The sequence below is a fragment of the Lasioglossum baleicum genome, chromosome 3 (genome assembly GCF_051020765.1).
Source record: "Lasioglossum baleicum chromosome 3, iyLasBale1, whole genome shotgun sequence".
NCBI lineage: Eukaryota > Metazoa > Arthropoda > Insecta > Hymenoptera > Halictidae > Lasioglossum > Lasioglossum baleicum.
Window position 1 is genome coordinate 10,175,955 of NC_134931.1, and position 21,637 is coordinate 10,197,591.

General features: G+C 41.0%; 1 protein-coding gene across 7 annotated transcripts in view; it reads right to left on the minus strand.

The window, feature by feature from the left end:
* Nucleotides 1-1,900: 1,900 nt before the first annotated feature.
* Rbp6 (RNA-binding protein 6) overlaps nt 1,901-21,637 on the minus strand; it is a 1,047,152-nt gene continuing 1,027,415 nt past the window's right edge. For 3 of the 7 annotated variants that reach the window (XM_076447552.1, XM_076447551.1, XM_076447556.1), the window contains 4 exons: nt 18,292-18,357; nt 9,070-9,347; nt 7,067-7,131; nt 5,633-5,773 (listed from right to left, as the gene is read on the minus strand). In XM_076447552.1, the coding sequence (XP_076303667.1) occupies nt 7,090-7,131; nt 9,070-9,347; nt 18,292-18,357 (386 nt within the window). In that variant the 3' untranslated portion in view covers nt 5,633-5,773; nt 7,067-7,089. Of the gene's footprint in view, nt 5,774-7,066; nt 7,132-9,069; nt 9,348-18,291; nt 18,358-20,294; nt 20,400-21,637 lie in introns of all 7 variants that reach the window. The other 4 variants (XM_076447550.1, XM_076447555.1, XM_076447554.1 and 1 more) reach the window with 3 other exon arrangements.

Sequence of the window (21,637 nt, forward strand, 5' to 3'; positions counted from 1 at the left end):
ACCCCCGTTCGGCTCTCCTCCCACGATCGGTGGTGATCGAAAAATTTGTCATCAGTACAATAGTATAATTAGCTTTTTAAAACATCAATAACTATATATATACAAATGCATAAAACAATGTCTCAATATATCTGTTCATCTCCATAATCCTCATATTTTTGTTTTGTTTGTCGCCTTAATCGTTTATAATATAGACATAATATATTTTTTCTTGCCTTTCTTAATCGTTCATTATGTATATTTATATTTATATATATATTTATATTTATATATATTTATATATATACTAGATGTAGATATAGACGTAATATTTCAATATTAATGTATTTCATATTTATAAATATAAACGCGTGGACTGTACTCACATATACTCTTTGCTTGCTCTCCTGTTTCTTGGTTTCTCTCTTTCTTCCTTCTTTTTTTTCGTTTTCGCCTAACTCGGCTCTCCTATTCCGTCACTTCATTTCCCTCGTTCGCTTTTCCCGTCAATCAACTCGCTCGCATTCTCTTTCGTTTTTTGTTTCTTTGCTAATTAATAATTGATCGTAGATCTCTTTCGAATATGTATATTTATTTATATATAATAACTCTGCCACTTTGCCAGAGGATTCTCGCCGAAAGTCGCCTGGGTTCCTGCTGCAAAGTTACCTTATAGTTTGATCGTGAACGGGAGAAACTTATAGTAAGCTCGAACGAAAGCAATTCAATCGTCAATACGCGTTTCGGAGCCTTGCTACCTTCTATCACGACAAATTTGCTATCTACTGCAAGTTCGATCGTCAAGATCCTCGGTCAATTCGTTCCGAGTAAACCGTATTGTTCATCCGATCCGTTTATCAATAGTTTAAAACGATGAATTGACATCAGTTACCAGGAACCCAAAATTCTTTCACCCTAACTGCGGAAAGTTACAACTTGTACACTTAAGCATGACTTCCTCGTTCTTTATGCTTCTCTCTGTCTGCTGCGGTCTCTCCTAATCTCGTTTGATCACTCTGAACTGTGGTGTTTGTGTTCTGGTATACTACCATTCCCTCGCGAGATCTTTCCGTTCGTTAACTGGCAAACTAAAGGCCCGACGCAGTTTCTAAAGCCAACGTGACAACGTGGAGCAAAATTGTAGAAAAGGATCCGCTAATTCGCAACAACGATAACCTGCTTCTGGAGAATGTCCTCTTCAGAAGTCTCTGTATAAATTTAGGGGAACGATTAGGACGAAAAGAACGGAAAATTTCGAATCCAAGGAACGGATATCTCTGATCGCTCGTATCCAATGGCAGTATCCTCTTTCTCCCGCTGTAATCCCGTTCTTTCAATACTCTTTCATATCCCTTTTTTTCCGCCTCGCTGGTTCTTCCAGGATACTACCTTTGGTCCGATACATGCATCTCTTTCTTTCTCTCTTCCTTCTCTTTCTTGTTTTTTCTACACGCATTTATGGCGTAACGAAGCAGCTACCATTTTGTTTTGCTTGCAAAAAAGTCGGAGTTACACGTTCTGCAAGACACACGCGACCGCAGTTCGTTCCATTGTTTTCTCTCGACCCTTTTTGGGTTATTTTCTCCTCTTCAGAGGACGAGCGGAATCTCGTCCAGATCAACTTAATAATTACAGTAACCCGAGAAAATAGTGTACATTAATATTCCTCCGTTTTGTTCCTCTTATTTATCTTGTTTTTTTTTGCATTTTGTGTTCGTTTATTTTCCATTTTATTCTTTGTGGTCGTGACGAAGTATTGCTAACGTTCGTTACAATTGACTCGTTCGTTTATCATTTATTACTTCTCCTTCTTTTTTTTCGCTTTTTGGTTTTCTCGTTGCGCGCACGCACAGCCGCGCACAGAAAAACAAAATGGCCGCCGTTCGACGCGACACGCGTCCGAATTTAATTTTTTGTTCTCTCTCTCTCTCTCTCTCTCTCTCTTTCTCTCGCTCTCTCTTTAAAGTTTACCCTGTTGTTGAATACAATAATAACCGCGCTATAATCGTTGCACGTATATCCCGTCGTCTTCTTCTTCCTTCTTATTTTTTTACTCCCGTAATTATATTTAATTAAATCGCTCGTTGACGCTCACTTGACGGAGATCCCAATTTAATCGCTAGAACAATAGTTTCCGTAAGGAACAGGCGTGAATCAGCGGTTTTATATTAACAAAAGTCACGTGAACCAATCCGAGATCGTTTATAGTTCACGTCGACGGTTCGTCTGACCGAGAGCAGGGCGGTTCGCATGATCTTTTCCTGTTTTCAACAAAGCACCCTTTTTATTTTGAGCTTGCGTACGTGTAAGTATGTGTCGGAATTTGTCGGATGAGTCTCGTAAAAATATTCGTGCACCAAAGTAGAAGAAAGCTTGTTTAACGCGACACCACCCTGCTATCTGTTTATTACACTTCACGCTGCAATTAATTTAATCCAATGACGAATATTCAAAATGGAGCATCCGTCGGTTTTAATCTTCGTATCGATCCTTGCCCCTCCCATCAGCAAATACTCGAAGCGCGAAACAACGCAACATGTTTTCCCACTTGTCTCTTTCTTCTTCTCTTTCATCTGCTTTTTTTTTATTATTTTTGGTGTCCAGTCATTCCTCGATTAAGGCTACATAATATTCTCATACTCTCACGTTTACGTCTTTCCTTGTTAGCTCAATTATACTTTACATTGAATCGCGATGGCATTTAAATGACCGTGTTCGTAAATCCTATATATTGTTTTATGAACTCTCTCACCTTCTCGCATTCTGTTTCTCACATGTATACAATCATTGCTTTTTCTCGCATACAAATCGGGGGCACAGACGCACAATCTCTCTCTCATCATCAAAGCGTTCAATCTCTTTTACTTGTTCTCGATCATCACTTCACTCTCTCTCTCTCTCTCTCTCTCTCTCTCTCTCTCTCTCTCTCTCTCTCGCTCTCTCATTTTTTTTATCATTTTTCCAAACGCGCACTAACGCGTTCAAATTTAGGCGATTCGCGTCCTCGCCATTAACTAACGCTCTGTACATTGCGGACGAACGGTATAATAACTGCATACATGTGTGTATATATGTATATTTTTTTCCCTTTAACGTATCCTTATTTCACGTAATTGTTTATGGATCTGCAATTGTTCATGGTACGTTCTGGATGTGATGTGTGTAGATCTCTCAGTATTCGTCTAAGTCGATCAAAAAGTCGCCGACGTGAAAGCGTGTGCGTGCGTGTGTGTGTGTGTGTGTTTGTTTGATTGTTTGTATAGACCATCGTGTGTTCATGCACGCGCGCGTGCACACATTGTCTGCTCGGTATCTATATATTATCATAACTCTCTGTAGGCTGCTCCTTACGTGTAGGTATACAGTATCTGTATGAAACGCTTGAATGCATGAATGCTGTATGTACGTATGACTGCATGCAAATGCAGTCCGCATGTCTCCGTGTCTGCATGAATGTACTGTCTGTATGTATATATAAATGTCTTCATACATGTACAGTCTGTATGTATATATAAATGTCTTCATACATGTACAGTCTGTATGTATGTATGTCTGCATGCTTTTACAATCTGTATGTACGTATGTATATGTATATATGAATATATACATATGTACATATACATATACATATATTTGTCTGTGTATGTATGTCTGTTTGTGCAAGATTGTGTCAGTATGTCGGTGAACGTTGCTTCAGTTTCCCACTGGCTCCTCTATAGGGTCATGCATATAGGTCATTATGGTAAATCAATGATACAATAATTCGCGTGCGGGTAATATGTATGTGTGTACCGAGGTTAATGCAAGTAATCGATTGGACAGCCATAGAACAGCCGATTGAACCCGACTGGCGATCGGTCTCGACGTTAAATGCTGGACCAGATGTTCGCCGATGCAATCCAGCCGGGTGCATCCTTAGTTGTCGTTGCACCTCCGTCTATAGCGACTATGCACTCGCATGCAAACCAACGTTCTTCGGGCGCGATGTCTGATTCTCTTCCGTCGATTCACGTCGATACGCATCCCATTTGAAACTGGGTCATTCTCACACACGCACTCCACATATATCTCAATTTCTTTCTCTCACGTCCTTCAGTTTGTTTGTCTAACTACTGCCTTGCAAATCCGAATCGGGCGATCCTCCAGGCGATAAGTAACCCTAACTGCGTCTCTCTCATCATCCGTGATGCGTGTCTCAGTTACAACTCGTTCCCTTCTTTCTCTCTCATTGCTTCTCTCATCGGTTGTTCTCTAGTGCTGCCGTCGCTGCATTTTTTCCCTTCGGTTTGTTCTTTGTCTCTTTCTCAGCGCGATAAGCAACCCTAGCAGCGTCTCTCTTCTCGTCCGTGCTGTCACACGCGTATCTCAGCTACCATGTAACTTGTTTCATTCTATTTCTCATCGGTTGTTCACCAGTACTGCCGTCGCTGCATTCTTTGCCTCCGTTCTTTCTCGGGTTCTTTCTTGTTCTTCCCTCGTTGCACACCCGGGAAAAAGGGAGAAGAGTGGTTCGACGACGCCGGGGCGAGAGAAGTACCATTCCGGTATTCAGCTCGGCAAAGAGCACGCTGAGAAGTGGCGGACACACGCTCGCAAACGCTTGCAAACGCTCGCAAACGTTCGCTGGCGGCCGCTCGCTCACTCGCGAGAAACAAAGAAAAAGGGCGAAGCCACTCGTCATCTCCTCCTAATCCCCCGACTACCCTTACATTCGCGCGTGAGTTTATCTCTCTCATTCTCTCTCTCTCTCTCATTCTCTCTCTCTCTCTCTCTCTCTCTTTCTCTCTATGACGTCGTTCCATTCTCTCGGCCGTCCTCAGAAATCCGTCATATACTAGCTCGAAACGCCTAAGACCCCGAGAGCTCAGAAGGAAACGTTCTTTCCCCGGATGCGAACGTGTGCACGCGTATAATAATTATAATTTTTATTTATTTATATTTATATATATATTCATATTTATACTTCTTGTATGTATATATACATACACATGCATACAATGTATATGTATATAATATACGTATACGCGCGTGCGCGCCAACCTCGCCTCTCGCCCTCTTTTGTTTGTTTTATTTTGTTAATCTGTGTAATTGCCATAATGTTATGTATGTATATAACATTATTATATATATATGTATGTATAGAAACATGCATATGTATATAATAATCGGTAATAATATTCGTATTTGAGTTGGTATTTTTCTCTCCTGTCTTCGTCACTTCGCTTAGATACTAAGGATCATACGTTATCGTCTAATATTTATCAATTATTTATATATATATTTATATATTTATATATATAGTATTTATATACTCTAGACTTAGTCGCTTAATTATTTAGCAATTAATCATATTAATTTAATTCATTATTATTATTATATTATTCTTTATTAATGTCGGAGAACGGGCATCAATACGCAGTTTCGGCCACCAAATTCAGCTGTACGCAGCTCTTCAGCCATTTTTGCGTTTCCCTTGCTCCTCTGCCGTTCAATCCTCTTGCGTGTCTTCTTCTCGTGTGATTTCTGGAGACGGTTTGGATGTACAATTGCCTGTTTAACTTTCATTCTTCGTGTCTCTTCAACCCTCGTGCCGAATGTTGTTCAAATTTCCTGCTTCGCTAAAGCTTCCGTCCTCTTGATCCTGACATCTATCTAAATCTTGATTCTTCCTGCTGATGGTGACACGCATCCTCGTCCGTCCAGAGTTCGTTTATCGTGATAAATTCTTCCAAGGCATTTAACTCGCTCGCTGTACCGTCAGTCGACCATGCTGCGCTCTGCCCTCTCGTCCATCCTAATCAAAAAGAAAATCATACATCTATTAATGATAAAAAAAATTGGTAGAATCATGAAACTGTTTGAGATGAAGCTATCAGTGAGTTAGCGCAAGCTGGTGACGGAGCGCTTTGATAGGCGAGGAAGCAAAATCCTTTTTGCATAACAATGCAACGAATTGGTACGATTGCAATTATTTAAACGGAATACAGCAGAGATCGAATCTGTGGATCTGGGATCATTGTGTTTGTTGGAGATGTTCGCAAAAATGTTCCGATTAAGCAGGATCGAGTAGAAGTTTGATTCGAATCTTACTGCCCATGTGTAACCAAAGCGTTTTGCTTCCTATGTTGCGAGTAGACTGGGGAAGTTCGTGCAAATTCGGCAAGTTTAGTTAGTAATTTTATTAAATACATAAATTTGATTAAGAAATTAAAAACAAAATTGAATAAAGTACATTTCTTTTTAAAACGAAAAACTGTGTTATACTTTATCAAATCGTTGGTTTGGTAAGTCTCTGGTTATTTGCAAGGTATATTAGGTAAGCCACAAAGTCTTCTCTCGTTTCTCTGTTAATGCACTTATGGTGTTGTGTACGAAATGCACAATAATACGCTAAACGATGACACAATACTTTCGTATAAAATGAGCCATATTTATGCTTTATAAATTCTGGTTCAATAAAAATTTATTGGAAGAGTTCAATGCTTCCTATTAACAGTTGGTTCAATGTTTTTTGATACATTGAAAGATGACAGAATTCTGTTCAATGCTCTCAATTAACAATTAGTCCAATACATATTGTCTGTTAACAACTGGTCTAGTGATCTGAACATGACTTTTTGGTGAACCTAATAAAAGCCTAAGTTCCCCAGCCTAATTCTTGAGGAAACATCGGTCATTTTACACAAAGTTGATAGAAGTAAATAGAGGTGGCTCGACCGTGTTGTTTCTGTAGCGTTGGTTAACCAGAAGGATGAAGGGTGGTCATTACTGTACTCGCAAGATTATGCGCTAAATTCGGAGAACAACAGGAGAATTAACATGATCGGGTGAACAGGCGATGCGGCATCTATCAAACGTAGGTGGTGGCTTATATTTACGGTCTATCTACATTGATATCGGTACAATACACATTGCAATACATGTTCAAATTCCATACGGGTCCTACAACGAGCAGTCGATTAATTATCAAACAAAAGAAGTCTTTTTCGTATCGGAAAAAGGCTTCTTTTTTTTCTTACGAAGTGAAAAATATTTTTCACGACAGTACACATCTTGAGATAGAAGACGTTGTAACTGGGTTACATACCTGTTTTTAGGTCTTAACAAGGCTCAATGGTAGCCATTAGTGAACGCCGCTGGTATTAGAGGGCCCTAAAACAAGCAGACAAATGATTCATTAAGGTTCTCCTGCAATTGTACAACGAGTAATTTCTCTACTTGGTTATTCGGAGGATTCCAATTACGATTCGTACTACGTGCAATTGCGATACTTGATCCTGAAAGTTTTCGCGTCCAATTAAAAAACAAAAACAATAAAACGCTTCTTCGTCAAGTGACCACAAATAGGAGATATAAAAAAGGTGAGTAAAGGGGGATGGAAGAGACGTGAGAAATATAAGATCAGTAAATATAGGCGAACTGAGAAGCTCAGCGTTCGGAGCTGTTTTGCAATCGAAGCTGCGGCAACATAAGTGAATACAAAACTCTAATTAAAAAAAAAGGTTTGGCGACCATACTCTCGGTAACCCTACAGCCTCGTTTCATCGTACAATATGTACATACAATCTAATAAAGAATATATCAGTTTCCGCGAGCGTGGATTTACTGGACGGAAAAATCGTCACACACAAGATTCAATAATTCGATGCTGTTAGTACGGGTTAGCTGTTGGACACTCGGATACTTGGAAAAGTAGCCTGATCAATCGGACTTTCTCTCTGTGTCGACGAGAGCGGAAAGAAGTTTAATGAAAATTACTCGCTCTTGTCCGGCGTCAAAGTAAAAACAAACCGTTAAGTGAATACCTATTGAGAGTGGCTCTCAGCGACTGGTGTACAACATCGGTCTCTTTTTTTATTTCTCCTTTCTTCCGTGTTCGTAAATAACAGGATATTGCTTTAGGATGCGGTGACATCGAGCGCAGATGTTAATAAATAAACATCGAAACCAAAGCCAGCCGGCCACACGTGATTCAAAATGGTACACGGTCTATTCACTGGTAATTCTGTGATCCGGTGCAATCGGAGAGTGCTCGGGATTCCGAATAGATAGCTCTTTGATTTTACATCCTTTGACGGCGAGAAAATACAAATAAATTGTCGTTGAGCTATGCGATAATGTTTCGGAGAAACATCAATGTCAGTTTCGAGTTTTCAAATAAATGCTGTTTATAGGAAGAGAACAAAATGAATTTCTAAAGGCTTCATTTCTTCGGTTAATACTTATTCTCAAATGGAGACTAAACTTTAAATTCGTACTGACTGCGTTCAAAATATTTTAATGATTTTATTTTTGAGATTAGTATCTCTAGCTAAAATAGTTCTATGATGAATTCGGTTCTTTTTCGTTTAGTCATTGTTCACGTTTTGTTGCAGTACATGGCCAGAATTATCTGCTATCCGTTCATTTATTATAATAACTGCATAAATGACATCTGCGATCAAACTTGATGTTTTAACTGCCTATGTTTTTCTAGCTGAACTTAGGACATATATACTATAGACCAGGCGTGGGCACGGGTGGAGCCCCTCAAACGCCTGCTTCTCCCACCAAACTTCCTTTCGGTGGCGCTCCTCGTGGCTCCGATGCACGAGGCCTGCGCACTGCTTGCGACAAGCGAAACGCGTCCTTCCTACATAGTAACGACGGATGCTGGTGGGGCAAAGTAGGCGCTACGGTGGGGACAGTTTTGCCTCAATTGAGGCAAAATTGCCCACGCCTGCTATAGACTGACCCTTGGAACTTGGACCGTGCTCCTCTAAACTGATTTGGACCTTGGATCTCTAGACTGACTTAGACCTTGGACCCTGGTTCTCTAAACTGACTTAGACTTTGGATCTTGGTCCTCTAGACTGACTGGGATCTTGGATCTCTAGGCTGACTTGGACTATGGATCTTGGTCCTGTAGACTCTAGACTGACTATGATCTTGGACTTTGGTCCTCTGGACTGACTTTGGACCTTGGACCTTGGTTCTCTAGAGTCAACTTAGACCTCGGACTTTTTTGTGTTTGGACATTTTGATAGCGCTCGATGTTACCGTGTTGAGTGTCCCGGTTCCGCGAGAAGGGAGATTGTATAGTGGACTTACGGGACTGTAGTTAAGTGGAGCACGCGATACGGCGATCGCAGGGAACGCGGTCGTAGGGGGCTGCGGACTAGCTGCGGCTTGGACGTAGCTGGCGACTGCGGAGTCCGCGGCTGCGGCTGCTGCTGCGGCTGCGGCGCTTGAGCTATACATGTCGATGGGGCCCGGCGAGTTGGCCGCAGGGAAAGACCGGCTCTGTGGCCCGCCGTGGCCGCCGGCCGCGTGCGGCGACGCCGGCGGAAATCCGGCCTGCGCTGCGGCCGCCTGGTAGTTGTTCATCACTGCAACGAACGCGCCTTCATTTTTAGCATTCCGAAGTTACACCCATACGCCCGCACCGACCAACCCCATTCTTTCTCTCTCTCGCATTTCTCTCATTCCTCTTTTCTTTCTCTGTCTCGAGCGCGCGCTATTATAAATCTGAAGGTATAAAGATCCAAACAACTGCGATTCGAAGAATTTGGTGCGAACAATCCCTGTTGATCGAGAGACTACGGGTTTTGAGACAAACGCGGCTGTGAATTCGGAGAGGAAGACAATCGATTCAGTTGTGTTCACATTTGTTAGGGTGTCTTCACATTGGTCTACGTGGTTGGATTAAGTGATTACTGTCAGATGTAAGACCCACTTTCGATTTTCATGTTGTTCTTTTTAGTATTCATCTTCAATTTTACTAGATACATTCCTAGATTGTATACGTAATTAAAATGGTGAGAGAGAGAAGTATAATAATTGTCCTATAGTCATTCGTCCAACAGCGAAAATAAGACAATGTGAGAACGTTTTATTCTCCTCGTTCTGTTACCATAATATATTGCCTAAACAATGACTAAACTAGACGATGACGTGTTATCGCATACCGTCACCCATTACGTGATTTCCATTTTCAATCCTGAATAAGTAAACAGTAAAAAGTTTCATATATTGATATCAGTAACCTGGATATTTCATCTGAAAAATTTCATTTTTTTAGGACATCTTGAATGCGAGTATAGGAGAAATTTAATGCAGTAGAAAGAATTTATGTATATCGAAGGACTACTTTACTGTAACAAATGTGGACACAGGTTTCGAGAAAGTCTCTGTGAACCATAGAAATGCATGCCATAGAGATAGTAAGAGTAACTCTGTAAATAAGACGTGTAACAGCGTGTCTTATATACTGTTTGCGTCTCCTCGAAACGCACGATTGTCTTCAGAAGATCCGATCGATTATACAGTTTACACACAGGAAGACACCGTAACAGCATGCTGAAAAAGGCAACAAATGTGTCGATAACTGGCTTATATACAATTATTCGTTGAACGAATATACGACGTCGGTTTTCAGTGGTGTGTGACAGTACATTACGCTTCCTAATTACGTCTAATACTATTCTATCGTGTATGTGTATGTACGTCTCTATTGACTGCAACAACTTATTGAGACTAATAGAACGTTGGTAGCACTGAACACGCTTATGCAACGCCATCGACAAAACTCACATAATCGAACGCTGCATATCACTACACACCTTCTGTGCTTATACATGTGTATATCCCACAAGCATATATATAGTGTATATAGTGATGTATTATGTATGTATATATACGAGAAACTGTCGATCCAGAGAAGGATTCGCGTTCAACGATCATCTACTTTTCGTTCGATCCACGGGACATCACAGCAACGAGCGAAGATGAGTTATACATCGAATACAACAACCATAACACAAACACACACGCACACTGTGTACACGAAAGGGGATAGTAAGTACGATACAACAAAGAGTGGCGGTTAGGTATATAGTAAAGCCTCCGTCTGGCGGCAAATTATCGTGAACGCACACGTAAACACCGGGGAGAAAAGCAAATAAAACGGGGATAGGATACTCAATAAGCGGATTACAAGACAGCTTTGCGCGTAATGGAACAACAGAAAACTGCCGGCATAGATATAATAATATATATGTATACTATATACAGGGAGTTCCAAAATGTTGTATTTCCTTGAAAGGGTGATTCCTGAGGTCGTTTAGAGTAACTCTTTCCTTTGCAACAATTTTCCCCGTGACCTTGTTAAAGAGTTAATAACGAAAAACATGGACCAATCAGAGCGCGGCCACTGCCAACGCAACGCCACGCCCTGATTGGTTCCTATTTTTCGTTAATAACTCCTTCCCAAGGCCACGGGAAATATTTTAACAAAGGAAAACATAACTTCAAATTACCTGAGGAATCGTCTCTTTCAGGGAAGTACATTTTTGGGACACTCTGTATGTATATGTATGTATACAGGGTGTCCCAAAATTCGTGAAAATCCCGTAAGGGAGTGGTTCTTGAGACCATTTCAAGCGACATTTTCCTTTGCAAAAATGTTATCCGCGGCTTTGTTTAGGAGTTATTAACGAAAAACACGGACCAATCAGAGCGCGACCTAGACGCGAGTTGCCACAGTCGGCCAATAGACAGTTGGCAGTTGTTCGTTAATAACTCCTAAACAAAGCCGCGGATAACATTTTTGCAAAGGAAAAGGTCGCTTGAAATGGTCTCAGGAACCACCCCCTATCGGGATTTTCATGAATTTTGGGACACCGTGTATACATGAACACTGGCACACACGTCGCCTAGGACAAGCAACGCAATCGCACGAGATATTAACGGCGGCTAACACAGAAAGATCGTCGGCCACGTGCTTTTTAGTTCGAGTCGGCGGCTTAATGCCCCACGCTTCTCGCTCCCGGGAAAGAATCGTTTGTGTTTCTGACACGGCTTTAAACGCCGTACCCCGCGGCATTTACATTAGTTTCCTGTTACAACAAAGGAAACATGCTGCGAATAAACAGAACTGAGAAACAGACCGCATTTGCGGCCACGCATTCCGACGAGAACTCGAGTTAACTCACGACTGATACATTTTATTTTCACTCTTTGTTCCATTGACGTGAACGTAACATATTACCTACCGAATGCTGTACAATGAATAATAATTCAAAATGAAATTAATAAATTGAATTGTATACTTCAAGTGATTTAATGATTTAAAATTGTTGTGATATTATTGAAAAATTTATTAATATATATTCTCGGTTATGGATTTCGTTCAATTGTAAGATTAATGTTAAAAACACTGATCAATTGCTGGTAGGTAATGTGTCAGTAAATTTTTTTTTAATACTACGAATGAATGAATAAAATTCTTTGATCTGATTCGAACCGTCACATTCTACTTGATTGCTATTTCAATCGATTTGTTTTTTAAATCTTGTCGATAGCTTTAGACCTTTATTGGTCAGACTCGAATCGTCGCATTCTACTTGATCACTACTTCAATCAAATCGATTGTATTTTGGATTTCAACGATAGCTTTCAGATATTTATTGGTCTAGCTTGGACCGTCGCATTCTACTTTAGCATCGGTGCGATATTATTAGCAAAGTAATGACTACACGATTCATTATTTTTGTATGGTTGGCTGATTATACTGCTGGATAAATATTTGGCATACCCTGTTTCACGTAAACTTTTGTTAAAAACTCTAGATGCCGTAAAAGTTATACAAATTTAAGCTGAATTTCTGAAGCTGATTTTGCTATTTAGCTAGAATTTAAACAACTATTCTCAACTATAACTCAACTATTTTTTATTCGGACTTGAAACATTGTATTGTAGAAGATTAAAAGTTATATAGGAAAGTTATAATTTAATATCCCGCTAATATTTTAAGCTGGCAATTATTTTGAATGACAATATAGAAAAATGCCTCCATTCAACAAAAACTTGCATCTAACAGCGTGTACTCAGACTCTCGTCCAGCAGTATAATTTTCCCAACACGTTCGTAGCCAAAATAAATTTCTACAGCTCGCAGATCATGTGTCAGTCGCCTCCATTCAACCATCACCAGTCATCTCAATCACATCCATCACTGAACAGCGCAAAGCGATAAGAAACTCACAAGAGCAAAGAGTAATAAACGGCAAAGAACGACAGCCACGCGTAGTGCAAAGCAAAATTGGTAAACATCTACAATGACACAGTGACTTATTGGCTAGTATATAATTGTTAGAATTGTCAGAAGTACACGGACAATGATCCGCTCGAGTTCGAGAAGCTCGGAAAAAAATGTTGGTAGAGGGACTCGCGTGTTGTATCGATTTCGAGGAGTTTCGCGGATGATCCATCACGGGAGCATCCTCTTCCCATTAGCCGCGGCGACATGATGGCCTAAAATATGTCCGGAATTACAGGAAGGTCCACGAGAGCAAAGAATAAATTACCGATTTGTCATCCAGCGCTCGCTTCGCCAGGAGAAAGCTTTCGCTCAGACCTCGTGGAGCCGGCTGAACGAGACGACCACCACGAAAGAGATTAATGTACGGAGTCCCTAGCACGGTGTGTACGCCACTGCGTCGTTTCTTTCGTTGGAAAATCATCACCGGTAGCCAATTTGCCCGAAAATGTGCACAATATTCATGCATTTATTTGTTATACGTGGTTTGTTACTGCATATACTAGTATTATGAGTTCATCTGTAGATTCTATTTTGAGCATACAAGTTTTATCATACAAGAATGAGATCTGGCATCTTTCGGAGTTCGAATGTGCAAATATTTATTAGGATCTGTGGATCTTCATGGAAAATAAAAATGGTCTAAATCAATTGTAATAAATTGAAGTTAGATGAAAATGTATTTTCACCTTCCATTGTCTCGAAAAATCAAAAATAATGCAACAATATCTTCAAATTCTTGTAATATCTTTTCAGTTTTGCATTTGAGCTCATTCGAGTAATCACAGACCGCTATCAGGACTTTGTTGATGTACAGAATCTGATTTTAGCCATGCTTCTTTAAGCAATATGGGAAACTACCCTTCAGGAGTTGTTTCATCTTAACAGAAATGCAGAGAATGTCCTCTAAACATACTCTTCAAGATCAATTCGTAAATACTTATGCTTAGATTGCGGATTGTTATGTAGAATAAAAATTGTTCACACTAATTGTAAGATTCGAAAGATTTCTCTTCTTAATAATTTCGATTTTCATTCCATATTTCTAAAATAAGTTTTAAGTCTTCGCATGTGTTCACAATTTCGAAGTGGCACGATTAAAAGGCTAAATACTAATGATGAACTTTGAACAACAGTTTATTTTTAATTGCCACTAAATATGTATTCTATGAGATTCTAGGACCTGAGAGTTGCCTTTTATCAATTTTGTCGACATTTTCGGGCAAATTGAGCACTGGCGTTCATGCGATACGTGCTCGCGGATTAACAGGGTAGAAGCCGAATAAAGGGGGATAGAAAACGAAGACGACGAGAGAGATCGCGGATAGAAGAAGGTGGACCGGGGAATGAACGCAAAGAATTCGAAACTCGCTTGAAGAAAAGTCGGAGGGTGGAGTATGACAAACCCCGAAAGCGCTCGATGTACAATCTAAAACCCCATTCAGCTTTTAAACTCTGGACAATGGCGGCCGGTTACAAAGTTTTCTGCCGGCGGTGGCCGGATTCGTCGATGGGGAGAGGGAACCCGGGTGTGCGCGATTCAAAAGTCTGATTTATTTGAGAGGAGATTGCGGCCGCGGCGAACGAAACGGGGGTGAGAGAAGGATGAACGAGAAAGAGAAAGAAAGGATCAGATTCTGCGGGGGTGGTGAAACCAAATAAAAAATAAAAGGGTTGCGCCCGAGGAGCTGGTGTATTTCGCTGGCGGCGCGGCGTCTAGCTACACATGTGACACTTTTCAGAATTCCATGCCCCGTTTTTCCTCTCTCTTTCTTTCTGAATTGCTTCTACTACCCCTCCTTCCCACCCCCGTACCGACGAAGACTCTGCTCGCCTGCCGCCGGTTAAGAAGAAAGTCCTTTCACGATATACGCCCGGTGAAAAGCGTCTGGAACGGTCCGACCATTTTCGAGAAATTAGCGCGGATTCTCGGGGAAAAGAATTCTGGAAGGAATTGCGGTCCCTTTTACTTATTTAGGAGGATTCCGCTCGTAAATTTCTCGCGCGCAATCTACTCCCGGCGAGATTTTGCGGTGTCGCTCTTCCTCGGATATTGTTCATCGTCTCTCGAACACCGCGGTAAATCACGCGGACGCTAAGGGTGTGGTTATACTGCTCGCGATTTTAGATCGTGAGACGCATACTGGCTCGTCCCGCTTCGTTCGATGTATTTTTAGTCTGACTTGTTCCTACGATGTCATTTTCGTATTTCTATGTAAGGATCCTTGTAATCGATGCTTGGAGAGATTCGAAATTCGATTTTCAAAATTTGATGATTTAACTCTTCCGTTCCAATTTTTTCTATTCGGCTTTCGACTGTCTACTCGATGGTGAATGTATATCAAATGTGAAGCTTCTGCGCTAAGTTTTAAGACTGGTACTGAACGTATGTACCTCACAGTGAACTTAACTAAGGCTAAAAACTTAATAGTTATTTCATATTATAGATTGAATGTCTAGGACGTAAATTATATTATTAATAAAGATTTATTAGATATTAATAATTAATAAAGAGAGTAATTCGATTGCTCGTATAAAAATACAAATATTTTCCACAATAACCTTTGCACATTATTAATTGTATATGTAATTTAGTGTGTCTATATATCACAGTTGCCAATCGGAAGTAGTACTACATAGTACAACAAACTAAAACAGTACAGAACACCGTATATAGGTTGGCGCACACTAGACCGCACCGCTCCGCACCGCGACTGCACGCCGGCCGCCCGCTTCCGCTGTTTTGACTTTCTTCTATTAGTTTCAATGGGAGTGCGCACACCTAACTTCGTAGCGGTACGGAGGCGTGCTGGCGCTGTGACGTTGCTGTTAGGTGTGCGCACTCCCATTGAAAATAACAGAAGAAAGTCAAAACAGCGGAAGCGGGCGGTCGGCGTGCAGTCACGGTGCGGAGCGGTGCGGTCTAGTGTGCGCCAACCTTACAAGTGACATGTATTGTGCCACAGAAAATCAAAAACCTTACTAAAACGTAGTGGGTGATCAAATTGTTAGAGCCACTACACGGGAAATATATTTGCCTACAACGTTACTTTTATGCAAGTGACTAATAATTTGATCCTCCACTGTTTATATTTCATCAGGGTAGAAAGAATCGATCAGAACCGTGTACACTCTCCAAACAACGAGCATTTAAGCGAGACCCCAATCGAATTTCTTCACTAGCATCCTTCGGCGCGTCATACTAGTTCGCAGGAACACACTACAAGCCAGCAAACGGGCATCGATCCATCGGGAAACGAATATCGAAACACAATTCCGTTCTCCCTCCGACTCGAATCGTTCTCACGGCATCGCGACGGCGAAGGCAGAACGGGGCGACCTGATCCGACAACTAAGAAATAATTCCAGCACGGAAACCCTATATCCAACCCGTGGCCAAACCTTCGGTTCGTCGGGGACGTGGGGTTTGCAAGAGGGAGAGTTCCTTGAACAGAGCGCGAGCGGGTTTTCGCGATTCACGGTTCGAAGTACGAAGGAGCCGAATTAGGGTTGCAATTTGCCATTACGGCGTAATGCAAAGCTTGTTTTGGTTAAAGCTCGAGAATCGAATCACGAAAGAGGATTGAATTACACGAGTTCCAGGGCCCCGTTGCAACGCCGTAATACCGGATCCCGGCCTGGTATATCGTAACGTCTCGATCTGGCAATCACGAAGGTCTCTCTCGTAAGGAGCCGTAGGAGGCTTCTAGCGTCGTCCCCCGACCCTCCTTCCTCCCGTATATATTGCCTTTCGTTTCTATCGCGTGACTCGATAATGAAAAGCTATCAAGAATCGGAAACTGTGCGTCGTAACCGGCGAGACCTATTGGCCGTGCATTCTGACGTATGCACCTGGACGGGGACTGTTATGTGTGTCAAATATTTTTCGAGAGATCATACCCTCATCTACAATGAGAACATTTGCAAATTTTTCCACAGTTACTGATGATTAGGATTCCCGTTTTTGGATCTTACGCGTTAATAACGTGGAAATACTGGGTTGTAACACGAATAAGTTCGGTGGAAGACGTACCAGTATCACGCGATAAAAAAATTGTTTAATAAAGACACTGCGTACATTTATTTTTTGTAGTAGCATGTCTACAGTCTTTTTAAATAATTCTTTATATATTTACTGCCACAAACATAGTTCGGCAGCTACGCGTGTTCTAGCAATCGCTGTAAGTAGAATAGGCCGCCCATGGTCAAATGCTCCAACAATTTCTGTAGAACAACACGCGTGAATGATTGTCATCGATACGTTGATAGAGATTCTTTTAATCTTTCTATTGTTTAATTTCCTCATGATTAACAAGACGCCAGTTGTAGTTAGATTTCATAGAATTGAAACTAAACTAAATATTGTGAATACAGCCGAACTTATTTATGTTACAAGTCAATAATATTAAAAGCTGTTTTCATTTTCAATTATTATATTAGAGTGGATCGTGGATTCATCCCTTAAAATATTTCATTTGTGGGCATACTGCGTGTGTTTTCACGAGAGACAAACCACCTAAGTAACTCCTGTAATTCTGAGAAAAAAAAATAGAAAAGAAAAATCGCTTTGGTTTTGTAGGGCTTATTGTCTAGTGGAGGAAAATTTTCTTGAGGTGAATATACCCAGGAAATTTTGTATTGTAAAGCAATTTCAAAATATAAGTCTTTTACTACTTCAGTCTTAAGGCGTTTCCCAAGATGACTATAAATGTCATTATGACTATAAACGTTAAATATTAAAATCGCCTTATAAAAAGGCTGCAATCAGGGTAGATAATTAATATAGTGTGTGTGAACACTGAACTTTTAAATTATTAATTCGCTATATACATATACATTTCCAAGGGGGAACAGTAAAATTGATTTCCATGTACTTACCAATTCGATAAAAGTGAATATTAAACATACTGTATTACTTATTTGATATTTTTTTGTACTAATTTGAATATCCATATAAGGGTCTAAATGAAGGATCCATTTGATAAAAATTCTACTCCACCACCTAATGTGCATGACCCTTAACCATAAACCAAGAGAGAGGATTTATATTTTCCTCAGGATCCTCTCTCAAAGATTGCAGGAGTTATCAAAATATGTTTAAGTGTGTCAGCGCGTATGCGAAGCCGGCGGCCCGCTGTTCATTCAGCTCGTTTCGACAACAATTGGCGAGAGAACACAAGAAAGCGCAGGTAGAGGAACGAAAGCCTAGAAGAATGGAAAACTTTGTAGACGTACCAGAGAGTGCTTGCGTGAGCAAGGGCGTGTTGTTGTTGGAGGTGAGCTGTCCGTTGGTAAGATCCACTGAAACATAAAACTTTGATCACAACTGCTCCGCGCTTGATGGCGTAGGCGTGTCGCGTGAATGCCGCGTTTCGCTACGTCTCTTTCTGTTTTTCGACGATCGGCCGCGCCGCGCCGCGCCGGATCACGGCAGCGGCACTTTCTTTTTCTCTCTCTCTTTCTCTCTCTCTCTCTCTCTCTCTCTCTCGTTTTCGCTCTCTTTTTCACACACGCATATTCTCTCGTTGGCTAATTAAAACGAACGAACAGAAAATCTGACGTCAAAGGTGATGACGGCCGAAAGGACAGAGAGACACGGACGTGACCTTTCTCCATGTGTTGCTTTGTCGCGCGTACCTCTCGCTGATTGTGACGATCGAACGAGCACACGTTCTACGTTTCTCGCGACTTTTTCGCTTTTCCCCCGGATTCTACCTCACTCCCTCTCTGTGTGTTCGTGTATGTGTGTCTGCATGTGGCTTTTCCCCGCTTTCCTTTCCGTTCTCTATTTTTCCTTTCTCCGCGCCCTTTGTTTCGCGATACGCCGGAAATCGACGACGAGGCTCGCAGAGTTTGCGATGTTTGCGTTTCGCGATCAAGACTTTCGCGACTCGGTTATGGCTCCCATAGAGAATCAGAGAACCGATGGATGCGGGATTTATACGCTTGTTGACACTAAAAGTTCTGCAAATGCGCGACGTTCGGTGGAGAGGATCTTGCAGATCTAAGAGTTCAATTTCAGAGAAAATCGATGCACAACTTTGGGACCGTGAGAAATTTATTGTAGTGAGTTGACTATACTTTTGGATTTTTACGAGATAAAATACAATGTTTCAATACAAATATGGTACAATGATTTTAAATCTTGTGTGAAAAGTTGTGTATATCACAGTATATGATAGAATGATCTAACCCTGGATGAAAAATTAATTCTTCGGCAACCTACAAGTTCTAGTAAAAATGAATTCGTTCAAATATTTCATAACATGTGGTACAACGATTTAAGTATCGATGAAAAATTGTTATCACAATATCCTCAAAACCTGGTTAAAAATTTTTATGAAAAATATGGAAAAATCACTTTAGCATCCATATTTCAAAGTATTATATCTTGTTGTAAAGTGCATAATCAATCGACCACCACTAGTTTTCCTATCGTCATAAAATTGTCTTCCACATGAATTTTCAATAAAAATCGTGTTCTCTAGAATCTGCAAGATCCTCCAGCAATTACGATTCTCTATTTCGCATACACCAAACATATTCACACTGGAATCGATTTTTATAACACATCACACATGTCCATACTAAATAAACGTAAAACAGGAAACTCTAATTAAATCACGAGTACTGTAATTCTACTTATATCTGGAAACTAGGTGCTCGTATTCGAAATTCCTTGACCCACGTTCAAAATCCAGAGCTCTACTCTGAATTCACGCGATTTCCGCGCAGCATTTTCCTCGAAGTCGTTCCGGAACGATCGACCATCGCGTTCAGGGCGCGGACGTGGCGAGTGCTCGTGAAATATTTGTCCTGTAATAATAGAACCCATGACTATCGATCGCCGATGTGTTCCGACGACGATACGCGGCCCGTTTTGCGCTCAACCCGCCGAAACTCTCGTACAATTGCTATAATTCGCGTCGCGATGTTGCAGAAACGAATTCCGTTAAACAATAGACAGGGTGAATCGAGAATTATAATTGTCAGACGGAACCGTGTGAACTGTGTGAGAACGTTCGTCGAAATCGGCGAATGTAGTTTTAATCTGCACAGAAGGAGAAGAAGATAGAGCTAGATAGAGACTTAGGAGACAAAGTGACAGGCGTAGAGAAGTCGATGAGACGGAAAGATAGATGTATAGATTGAAAGGAGAGAAAAACAAAGAAAAAAGGAAAAAGAAGGAGTGTGCGATGCGTTATTTTCCAGGCCCAGAGTGAATGTCGACTTCATACATTTCTTCCGGATTGCGGTCCGTTGGACGTGTTGCATCGATGTCTCCGTATACGCGCGCCCCGCATTGTCACTTCCGGTTCCGTGGTAGTACACTGCCGGCACTCCTAACATTGGTAAAGAACAAGAAGAGAACTGAGAAGGTGGAATCAAAATCAAATACATGGACGGTGTTTTTGGGACTGCGAGGAGCATAAAGTAAAATCATTATTTCACTCGCTAGTGAAAACCTGCACGGGGCGTCTCTCGCAATTATAGATACAGAGTTCGCTGACTGTTTACTGAGGAGCCAGCGAAGCTTGTACTTATAATTAAAGTACATACTCAATATTTCACTTGGAAGTGGATGCGAGATCCAGATGTAAGGGAAATATTGTGTAATAAGTCCGAGGATATTTTATGTTTCGAATGATGCTGTTGATTTTTCGCTGGTTCAGGAAACAGCAGGCTAACGTATCTCTTGATCGTGGAAATCTATAGTGATGAGAATCGAGCAAAAACGAAAATTGTGGTCTTTGATGCCGTTATGACTACGTGAGTTCCTCGTTTTTGTTGGATGTTGTCAGCCACATGCGTGAGAAGATTAGATCTAATATGTACTTTGTTCTTAATATTTGTTCGTGAAGGAAAAAAGAAATTTTACTAGTGGCAGATAGCATAACCAGGATTGTTGAATCAGCGTATTAATATTTTACGTTATAAAATGATCAATAACAGGCGCGTTGGAGGATGTAATCTTGGAAATTAAAAAAAAACGTTCTTTCCAAAAAGAAGTTGTCGATCTTTTATAAATATTTCAAGTTCTCTCGCAAGTTCCATGTTGTTTTACTTGGGCATGAAGTTAAACAATGTCGTACAACTCTGTCATTTCATAATTATGAAAATACAGTTAAGAGATTGCTTAAAACTTTCGATAAAGATCAGAGATTTTACACGTTCAATTTTCAATCTTCCAAGATTGCAACCCCCAGAAGGGACTACAGGAAAGTCTAGGTTCTCCATCTAGAGACTCCACGAAACAAAATTTGTAATCGAAAATATGCTTGAGTACCGATTTAGTTAGACTTCTGTCGTCGCTAATCGCGGCGCACATTAATTACTCGTGCTCGATAACAGAGAACGATCCATGGATAGGAAGAAAAGCATCGTCGCTCGCGGACCCTTTTAAACGGTTCGTGGAAAATCCGAGGCGCGCGTTTTGTGCTGTCGATGAATGCAGGATAGTCTGGCCTGATGCCGCGCAACTTTTTCCCTTGGGGGCCTTCCGCGAAATAAACACGCGAGCGAGTAGGAACGAGCAGTTCGAGCGAGTACGAGCTGGTATGGGCACCACGCCGTGTGCATT